The 10,700-nt window shown below is 50.8% G+C and overlaps 1 protein-coding gene across 1 annotated transcript; it reads left to right on the plus strand.

Annotated features, from left to right (window-relative positions):
- Positions 1-845: 845 nt before the first annotated feature.
- Positions 846-6,278, plus strand: LOC123088406 (cellulose synthase-like protein D2). The gene is made up of 4 exons (XM_044510605.1): positions 846-1,122; positions 1,415-2,490; positions 3,019-3,826; positions 4,273-6,278. The coding sequence occupies exons 2-4, from the start codon at positions 1,484-1,486 to the stop codon at positions 6,034-6,036; spliced, it is 3,579 nt and encodes a 1,192-aa protein (XP_044366540.1). The 5' UTR covers positions 846-1,122; positions 1,415-1,483; the 3' UTR covers positions 6,037-6,278.
- Positions 6,279-10,700: the final 4,422 nt, after the last annotated feature.

Consider the following 10,700-nt stretch of genomic DNA (forward strand, 5'->3'; position numbering starts at 1 on the left):
ATATCTGGATCGGGAGGGGAGGCGGAGGCGGACGGGAGACGAAGGCGGAGGGATCTAGATCGGGAGGGAAGGCAGAGATCCCAGCACGATATTAACTAGTACGTGCCAGCATAGGAAATACCATAACTGCACGGTGCATCTTTCAAATGGACTCCCTTGTTTATATTTAGTCAGCGCATAACGCCGACCACGCATCACCAATGAACATCGGCGAACGTTATCAGCAGACGTTCGCCGCTTGATGGCGGTTTTACGTGTGGAGAAGGATCAAACGGCGGCAGTTTTAGGACGACAATTGCCATCTCCAAAGAGGCTGTCATGTTGCTCCGAGAAAAAAAACCGTCCATTCACAAGTAAAAAATGCCTCCTAAAATATTCACAGATGCGACCTTCCCCCGGTGAACGTTCGCCCGCTAACAGGGTCCCTGAACATTTTGTTTTTCCATAGATTATTATCTGGTCTTTTTGATCCATTTTTTCTTTCTTCGCAACTAAGATTTTTTTCCGATAAATCTTGGACCCCTTCTCATTTCCCTTCCTTCTTAAGTAAGGATGACTCCATTTCAGGGAAGGGAAATTAGAATAGAATTAATTAATTAACGCCAGCAAAAATCCGGCGCCGTGACGCGTCATTGAGCTCCCACGCGACGCGGTTCCTTGCACAGCTTTTCTCCACCAATGCAAAATGCAACCAACCAGAGCCAAAAAGAAGCTTTTTTTCGTCCATCATTTGCAAGAAAAATAAAAAGGAAAAGAAAAGGTCCAGCCTGCCCTTTCGTTTGATTTTTTTTGGCTCCCCCATGTCCATGTCCATGTGAAAGGGATGCGTGCCGTCCGGTCCGACCGTGTCCCTTCTCTTCCTCTGTACTACTCCCACTCCCACTACCAGTTCCTCGCCAGCTGCTTCCTTCCTGCGGACTTCGTCCTCCCCCCGCTCCCCGCTACTACTAGTACTGCCCTCCCCTGCTAATCCATCCTCATTCTTGCCCGCGCGCATCCCCTCCCCCACCATTCATTGCTCCGTCCCAGCTCCCCCTCCTGGGATCCATCGATCGATTGATTGCCCGGCGCTCCTTTGACTGGCTTGCTCGCTCGCTCCCCGGGTTGACCCGGAGTGGAATGGTAAGCATCCCGAGCTTTCTTGCCCGGAATCCGCGGGCTTTCTTGGTTGCGCCGGGGAGCCGGCGGGGTTTCCGGCCAGATTTGTTTCTCATGCGAGTTCTTGCTGCGGGAAGCGTTTGAATCTGTGCTGTGTACCTGTGCCCGGCCGAGATTCGGGGCCGGTGTTTCGGGGCGCTGTCCGATTTGATTTGATTTCATTTGACTATGGATGGAAGGCGCCGGAGATTGCGATCTTTCCCCCTCTTTCGATTGATTTTGATTTCGGTTCTGATTTGTTTCCTCCCCTCCGCAGATCGGCCAGTGATCCGTCCATCCATCCATCCGCACAGCTCAAGAAAAGGCATCGGCACGGACGGACGCCATGGATAACATCGGCGGCGGCGGCGTGCTGCGGCACAGCAACAGCAGCCGCCTCTCGCGCATGTCCTTCTCCGGCGAGGACGGCCGGGGCGCGCAGGCCAGGCCCGCCCCCGGCGCCGGCGGCGACCGGCCGATGGTCACCTTCGCCCGGCGCACGCACTCGGGCCGCTACGTCAGCTACTCGCGGGACGACCTGGACAGCGAGCTGGCCAACAGCGAGCTCGCGGGGGGCGGCGGCGGGGGGTTCTCGCCGGACCGGGAGGAGTTCCTCAGCTACCACGTGCACATCCCGGTCACGCCGGACAACCAGCCCATGGACCCGGCCATCTCGGCGCGCGTCGAGGAGCAGTACGTCTCCAACTCGCTCTTCACGGGCGGCTTCAACAGTGTCACCCGCGCCCACCTCATGGACAAGGTCATCGACTCGGAGGCCAGCCACCCGCAGATGGCCGGCTCCAAGGGCTCCTCCTGCGCCGTCAACGGCTGCGACGGCAAGGTCATGAGCGACGAGCGCGGCCAGGACATCCTGCCCTGCGAGTGCGACTTCAAGATCTGCGCAGACTGCTTCGGGGACGCCGTCAAGAACGCCGGCGCGCTCTGCCCTGGCTGCAAGGAGCCCTACAAGGCCACCGAGATGGAGGACCTGGTCGGCGGCGGCGGCGCCGACGGCGGGGCCAGGCCCACGCTCTCCCTGCCCCCGCCGCCCGGCGGCGCCCCCGCGTCCAGGATGGAGAGGCGGCTGTCGATTGTGCGCTCGCAGAAGGCCATGACAAGGAGCCAGACCGGCGACTGGGATCACAACCGCTGGCTGTTTGAGACCAAGGGCACCTATGGGTATGGGAATGCCATCTGGCCAAAGGAGAATGATGCCGACAATGGCAATGGCGGCGGCGGTGGCGGTGGCGGGCTTGGTGGAACCGACGGGCAGCCGGCCGAGTTCACCAGCAAGCCATGGAGGCCGCTCACTCGCAAGCTCAAGATCCCTGCTGGCATCCTCAGCCCATACAGGTATTGCTCAACTTCACTACACTTGCATATATGTTCATGTTCTGATCCATGTGGATGTTGGGCTTGTTTGTCCCCTGGTCACATGGGAAATGAGCTGTTTCATGATACACCTGAGTTGATTAATCTTAAAAGTGCTTCTAAAGTCAAACTTTGGTTCAACCTGGATCCATAGATTAGCTCCAGTTGCTATGATTCAGTCAGTATCTATCTATTCAATAAACTACTTAGTAGGTTAGGTGAGATGTTAGATCTGTGACTTCAAAAGAACATGATGTTATCATATTAATATCACCGAAAAAATTCCTCACCACACTTCTCTTTTATATATGCATACTTGATATTTACTATTCAAGTTCATACTGTGTAGATAGCATCTCGGTTTGTAGGAAAAGAGGCGTCCTTATAGGTGAAAATGTGAAATGGTTTCCCATTCTCCTTTGAGCGTGCTAATATAGAAGACTTGACTCTGCAATTTCTGTACTGATGATGCCCTGTTCATTAACTCGGTTTCGTCGATGCTTCCTACAGGCTTCTTGTTCTCATCCGCTTGGCCGTTCTTGGTCTGTTCCTTACATGGAGAATTAAGCATAAGAATGAAGATGCAATGTGGCTATGGGGCATGTCTGTTGTTTGTGAACTCTGGTTTGGATTTTCTTGGATCTTGGACCAGCTGCCAAAGCTGTGCCCTGTTAACCGAGCAACTGACCTTGCTGTCCTGAAAGACAAGTTTGAGACCCCAACACCGTCAAATCCGAATGGAAGATCTGATCTGCCGGGGCTTGATATATATGTGTCCACTGCTGATCCAGAGAAAGAACCTCCGTTAACTACAGCAAACACCATTCTGTCCATCCTTGCTGCTGACTATCCTGTCGAGAAGCTTTCTTGCTATGTTTCTGATGACGGAGGCGCTCTCCTTACATTCGAAGCAATGGCTGAAGCTGCTAGCTTTGCCAACATGTGGGTTCCTTTTTGTCGCAAGCACGGCATCGAGCCTCGCAATCCTGAGAGCTACTTCAGTCTGAAGAGGGACCCTTACAAGAACAAGGTACGCTCAGATTTTGTCAAGGACAGGAGGAGGATCAAGAGGGAGTATGATGAGTTCAAGGTCAGGATCAATGGGTTGCCTGACTCTATTCGTCGCCGCTCCGATGCTTACCATGCCAGAGAAGAAATCAAGGCCATGAAGAGGCAGCGTGAAGCTGCTCTTGACGATGCAGTGGAGACTGTTAAAATTGCCAAAGCTACCTGGATGGCTGATGGCACACATTGGCCCGGTACCTGGATTCAACCCTCTGCGGAGCATACTCGGGGAGACCATGCTGGAATAATTCAGGTAGACATTCTCAGGCGGCATTTCCTTTCTTTGCTATTTCATATATGTTGCAATGTGTCCTCTATATACCTACAAATGATGCATTATGTTTCAGAGCTGAACCATTTTGATACTGTTGATGAACAACTTAGGGTAATCAGTAAGAAAGATTTGCACCTGTAATGAGTAATCATTCCATTTTCCTGTTGAACAAAATGTGCACATCCTTTTCAGTGTGGATATATATTGGGATATTTAATTATTAAGCAAGTTATGCTTTCTTAAGTAGCAGGGTGTTCATATTGGGATATCTAATTGTTAAGTGCGCTATGCTTTCTTAAGTATCAAGTCAACTTTTTAACAATTTGATCACAATCTAATATCCAAATTCCAGGAAAACTAGCTTAGAGTTATACTATATGCACAGATGCACACATGTGCTTACCATTTGTTGCTTTGTTCTTCAGGTGATGCTCAAACCTCCTAGTGATGATCCCCTGTATGGCGGTGACGGTGAAGAAGGCAGACCCCTTGACTTCACTGACATCGACATCCGTCTGCCAATGTTGGTCTATGTGTCCCGAGAAAAGCGCCCAGGCTATGACCACAACAAGAAGGCTGGTGCGATGAATGCTCTAGTCCGTTCATCTGCTGTCATGTCAAATGGACCTTTCATCCTCAACCTGGACTGTGATCATTATGTTTACAACTCCCAAGCTTTCCGTGAAGGCATGTGCTTCATGATGGACCGTGGTGGTGACCGTATTGCCTATGTCCAGTTCCCCCAACGGTTTGAGGGCATTGATCCATCAGATCGCTACGCCAACCACAACACTGTCTTCTTTGATGTCAACATGCGTGCATTGGACGGTCTCATGGGACCAGTCTATGTCGGCACTGGCTGTCTGTTCCGCCGTGTTGCACTCTATGGATTTGACCCTCCACGCTCCACAGAACACGGTGGCTGCTGCAGCTGTTGCTTCCCAAAGAAGCGCAAGATCAAGAGCACTGTTTCCTCAGGTACATCTGAAGAGACACGGGCTCTGCGCATGGCAGATTTTGATGATGAGGAGATGAACATGTCAACATTTCCCAAGAGGTTCGGTAACTCAAACTTCCTCATCAACTCTATCCCGATTGCCGAGTTCCAAGGGCGCCCGCTTGCTGATCACCCTGGTGTCAAGAATGGCCGTCCTCCTGGTGCTCTCACTGTCCCCCGTGACCTTCTCGACGCCTCCACGGTCGCCGAGGCCATCAGTGTCATCTCATGCTGGTATGAGGACAAGACAGAGTGGGGTCAGCGTGTCGGATGGATTTACGGTTCAGTCACAGAGGATGTTGTCACAGGCTACCGGATGCACAACCGTGGGTGGAAGTCGGTCTACTGTGTCACCAAGCGCGACGCCTTCCGCGGCACCGCGCCCATCAACCTGACGGACCGCCTCCACCAGGTGCTCCGGTGGGCCACCGGCTCAGTGGAGATCTTCTTCTCCCGCAACAACGCGCTGCTGGCGAGCCGGAGGATGAAGTGCCTCCAGAGGATCGCGTACCTGAACGTGGGCATCTACCCGTTCACGTCCATCTTCCTCATCGTCTACTGCTTCCTGCCGGCGCTGTCGCTCTTCTCGGGGCAGTTCATCGTCAAGGAGCTGGACGTGACCTTCCTCACCTACCTGCTGGTGATCACCCTGACGCTGTGCATGCTGGCGGTGCTGGAGATCAAGTGGTCGGGCATCAACCTGGAGGAGTGGTGGAGGAACGAGCAGTTCTGGCTCATCGGCGGCACCAGCGCGCACCTGGCCGCCGTGCTGCAGGGGCTCCTCAAGGTGATCGCCGGCATCGAGATCTCCTTCACGCTCACCTCCAAGTCGGGCGCCGACGACGAGAACGACGAGTTCGCCGACCTCTACATCGTCAAGTGGACGTCGCTCATGATCCCGCCCATCGTCATCATGATGGTGAACCTCATCGCCATCGCCGTCGGCTTCAGCCGCACCATCTACAGCGAGATCCCGCAGTGGAGCAAGCTCCTGGGCGGCGTCTTCTTCAGCTTCTGGGTGCTGGCTCACCTGTACCCGTTCGCCAAGGGCCTCATGGGCCGCCGGGGACGCACGCCGACCATCGTCTTCGTCTGGTCCGGCCTCCTCGCCATCACCATCTCCCTGCTGTGGGTCGCCATCAACCCGCCGTCGCAGAACTCACAGATCGGAGGCTCCTTCCAGTTCCCCTGATCGATGAAGCTAGCTTCCTCTTATATGAGTTACATACCATTTGTTCCAGCAGCAGCACAGCTAGCTGGTGGGGAGTAAAGTAAATTCTGACCGTTCCCTGTGGTTAAATTAGGTCTTTTTTTGTGTTGTCGGAAAACGTTGGATCATCATACTAGTTCATTTGTTCTTTTGATTCTGTTCCTGAGATGTTTGGACCTAGACAACATCAAGTACAAAAATTCAGAAGTCTTATTAATTGGCAAGTCTTTTCAAAGTCCCCACATTCTTCTTGCATTGCAGCTGGTTGAGTGAGATGTGTTGCGTGCTCTCAAAGCAAATCTTGCCTGTTTGTGTTACGGCTGTAGCCATCTACTCCCTCCGCCCGAAAAAGTTTGTCCCTCAAATGATTGTATATAGCATCAAGTTAGTGCTAGATACATCCATTTGAGGGACAAGCTTGGAACAAGTTTTTTCAGACGGAGGGAGTATTTGGCTACAGTCCTGGTAAATAAGAGCCTGATGTTTTTGGTATCTGTATTTCTCTGACGAGGCACTATTACACATCAGGTTCATTTGTTCCTTAAATGTGTTCCAGAGATGAGTTATCTTCAGTTTGGACCTGGACAACATCAAGTAGGAGTACAAAAATTCACATGTCTTAGCATAGTTCTTGCATTGGAGCTGAATGACATGTACTCAGCAACTCTTGCTTTCAAGTGTTGCATGTGGCCATAGTGCTAGGTCTGCAAGAACTTTTGAAAAGGTCATTTTTTGTACTTTTTGTCACGTGGATATCTCTGACCAGGTAGTAGCATATGTGTTGCTGGCATTGGCATGGCAGTGACATGAAGAGGTCAGAGCATGTGCTTGACCGGTTCACTTGAGTTCAGCCTTGGGTTGGCTTTAGGTGATAGATTTTTCTCATCGACGGTCGTTGACAGGCGATGAGGACGCGTGGAGAGACAGAGATGGATGGAAAAACACTCTGATGACGACAAGCAAAGCAAGGGAAAAAAATGACTTGTTTTTTTGGCCCCAAGAACAAGTCAAAGTCTTTTCAGCAAATCCTTACTGTTTCCTATGCTTGAATTAGGTGTTCTTTTCTTGTGTTGCCGAAAAATAGCAGTACATCATAGCAGTTCATTTGTTCTTCTGATTCTTTTATTACTGAGATACATAAGTGGTGCAGTCAGGATTGGAGCGAACCTCGGGCCACGCAAAATTCAGCATGAAGAAAAACTTTAGAGCAACTCCACTGAGGCGACCCATTTCGTCCGCTGCCGTCCGTTTGGGTCGGCGCGAACAGAAAAGACGCCCCAACGCGCCAACCCAAAACGGACGCGCGTCCGCTTTTCGTCCACAGGCGACCCATTCCCGGCCCATTTTTGAACCAGATTTGCGTCGGCGACGGACACGTGCACGCTCGCCCTCTCCTCCCCCAGGCCCGCTGGTCTGTGTCACATTGTCCTCCCCCATCCAACAGCAACCCACGCCCTCCTCCTTCGTCGCCGCCGCCGCCGCCCATTTTTGCCAGCGACTCTGCCAGCTGCCGGGGCCTCCACATCCGCCCAGCTACGCCGCCCACTCCCGCGTTGCCCGCCACCGCCGTCTTGCCGCCGGGAGCCGACTGCTTCCAACCCCCCGCGCCCCCCACCACACAGCCGCCCCCGACCAAGAAGCCATCTCGCCGCCCGGCCAGATCCTCACCGGCGCGCTCGTCGGACGCCGGCAGGACAACTAGCTGGTTCGTGCGCGCAGCGACTCCCTCTGCAGGCCGTCTCCTTCGTCGATGCCCGCAAGCTGTTCGACAGTTTGCCAAGGTAGAAAATGGACTCCGCCGACGAGTTCTTTTTTCACAATTTTCTTTGCGACTCCGACGATTCGTCCTCCGATGACGAGGAGGAGATATTGGCTGCCGTGTTGGTCCATCACCACCTCAATAGCCAGCAGCCATTGTTCCGTGGCTCCATTTCGGGCCACCTTCCGGCGTTGAATTGCAACGGAGAGAGCGGGCATTTCCTTCTTTGGAAGGACTACTTTGATACAACAAACCCATTGTTCAAACATCAGAAATTTCACCGCCGTTTCCGTACGAGTAGGCATCTTTTCAACCGTATTAGAGAGGGGGTGGTCGGCTATGATGACTATTTCGAGTGCAAAGAGGATGCCATTGGCAAGATTGGTTTTTCCTCTTATCAGAAATGCACTGCCGCCATCCGAATGCTTGCATACGGAGTGCCTAGTGATCTCATTGACGAGTACGTCTGTATGAGCGAGTCTACTTGCCTAGAATCACTGTATAAGTTCTGCAAGGCTATTATTGTTGTGTTTGGTCCTGAGTACTTGAGAGAGGTGACTGCTGTAGATACAGCCCGTTTGTTGGCGATGAATGCCAGCAGGGGCTTCCCAGGGGATGCTTGGTAGTATAGACTGCATGCACTGGGAGTGGAAGAACTTCCCTTCTGCTTGGCAAGGGCAATATAAGGGCCATGTCAGGGCTTGCCCTGTCATACTTGAGGCCGTGGCGTCTCAAGATCTCTGGATCTAGCACTCTTTCTTTGGCATGGCCGGATCAAACAATGATATCAACGTGCTTCAGCGCTCGCTGGTGTTTGCTAGGCTTGCCGAAGGCAACGGCCCACTGGTGAACTTTACTGTCAACGGCCACACTTACGACAAAGGATACTATCTGGGTGACGGTATCTATCCTTAGAGGACCACTATTGTCAAGACAATACCCAACCCCGTCGGAGAGAAGAGGAAAGAATTTGCCCAAGAACAAGAGAGTGCTAGGAAGGATGTCGAGCGTGCCTTTGGTGTTTTGCAATCTTGATGGTGCATCGTTCGGTATCCTGCTAATACCTGGAGCATGCAGAAACTGTGGGAAGTGATGACTGCTTGTGTGATCGTGCATAATATGATCGTAGAAGACGAGCGCCCGGAACGTCTGTATGATCAAGGTTTCAGTTTCAGGGTGAGAATGTTGTGCGTGAGCATGGAGTAGCGGCAACGTTTGAACAGTTCACCCAATTTCATCAAGACATGCGTGATTGGGAAACTCACGTGCAATTGAAAAATGATTTGGTTGAGCATATGTGGGCTCATGTTGGAAACCAATAGATGTATCTTTTTTTATTCGTTTGCAAAACTATTGTGAGAGCTATGTGGACCTTTTTATTTTCATTTGGCTTGTAATAAACTACACTATCTTATTGGGTCCAAAACGATTTTACTTTGAACTATGCAATCATGCAAAATAAAAAAATAAAGGGGCCAGGCAGCCACGCCGGCACATATGGGTCGGCGCGTTGGGCATCCTGCGGACCCATATCTAAAACAGGGCGGGCGGCCGACCCAAACGGACAAAAAGCGGACGAAATCGCCGTCCGTTTGGGTCGCCTATTGGAGTTGCTCTTAGCGCCTACACAACCCCAAAAGCACCTTCAAAACTGCCTGACAAAATATCCAATGTGAAAACATACTGAATACGGATCAATTGCACAACAAATTTATTTAAAACCTAAACTCAAGGCGCCCATATGTAGTACTCCCTCCGTCCGGAAATACTTATCATCAAAATGAATAAAAGGAGATGTATCTAGATGTATTTTAGTTCTAGATACACCCCTTTTGTCCATTTTAATGACAAGTTTTTTCGGACGGAGGGAGTATAAGCCAAGGTTTTCGTGTGGCTGCCAGGGCATTAACTGGACACCGATGGAAGAATTATCTTCATATTCCACTCCGTATTTGACAACTACTTGTGCCAAAAGTTGAAACAAAATTGCGGCCTGGACTGAGCGGCGCGCCGAAGCGAGAGAGCATCAGCAGCCGAGCGTCGTTGGCTGGCTGCACCTGCGGTCGGGATTGACTGGAAGATGAGGCTGGCCGGGTCTAGTGGTGGGTGGGCTGCTTCTCTCGTAGGCAGGCTCCACCTAATTCAGGCCCAATAGATAATCTCTCCACTTTACGGGTGGGTGTGTATCTCTGAAGTTATGGTTAAGGGTACCCCTTGCGGAGGTCACTCTCATCTTCTCAGGCGTTGACAAGTAAAGCATTGCATGTGCTTCACTTGTTGCAACATGTGAGTTTTTTTTAGATTCATTTTTCTTAAAAAAAAATTTATCTTTTAAACCGTGTGTCTAAATTTTCAACCTTTTCACTGTTGAATTTATCGCATAGAGATCTTCAAAACTAGATAACATGTTAATAGCTATCGCTGAAACCTTTTTTCACAAAAAAAAATGGAAGAAAAAACCGAAGAAGAACAAGCGTGCTTCTCGAGGAAGCAAAACATAAATTTAGAAAAAAATAAAATCATGATTTTTTTTCTCTTTCTATGCTTCTCGTCAACAAAAAATAAAAAGTTCACACAAAAATAAGTTTGTGTTTTTTTCTCTTTCTGAGAAGCACAACTATGCTTTTCGCCGAAGCAACTATGTGCTTCTCATGGAAGCACAAAAAATAAAAGGTTCACACAAAAATAAGTTTGTGTTTCCTCTCCAAAATCTAGGAAAAACCAGGCAAAAAAATCATCTAAAATCCGAAAACGTGTAAAAAAACCCAGAGGGATCGTCTAGCACTCGACACATGGTGGCAGTTGGATGCACCACTTGGCGAGCTCTCAGCCCACAAAAAAGTGACTCCGCGGGGCTCTCGCAAGGGGTACCCTTTGCATAGTTGCT

This window comes from Triticum aestivum, chromosome 4A (genome assembly GCF_018294505.1).
Source record: "Triticum aestivum cultivar Chinese Spring chromosome 4A, IWGSC CS RefSeq v2.1, whole genome shotgun sequence".
Classification (NCBI taxonomy): domain Eukaryota; kingdom Viridiplantae; phylum Streptophyta; class Magnoliopsida; order Poales; family Poaceae; genus Triticum; species Triticum aestivum.

Excerpts from the sequence above, each read along its gene's own strand:
- LOC123088406 (XM_044510605.1), top strand. The coding sequence starts at position 1,484 with ATGGATAACATCGGCGGCGGCGGCGTGCTGCGGCACAGCAACAGCAGC. Across the intron at positions 2,491-3,018 it reads GGCATCCTCAGCCCATACAG|GCTTCTTGTTCTCATCCGCT; the intron begins GTATTGCTCAAC and ends TGCTTCCTACAG. Across the intron at positions 3,827-4,272 it reads ACCATGCTGGAATAATTCAG|GTGATGCTCAAACCTCCTAG; the intron begins GTAGACATTCTC and ends TTTGTTCTTCAG.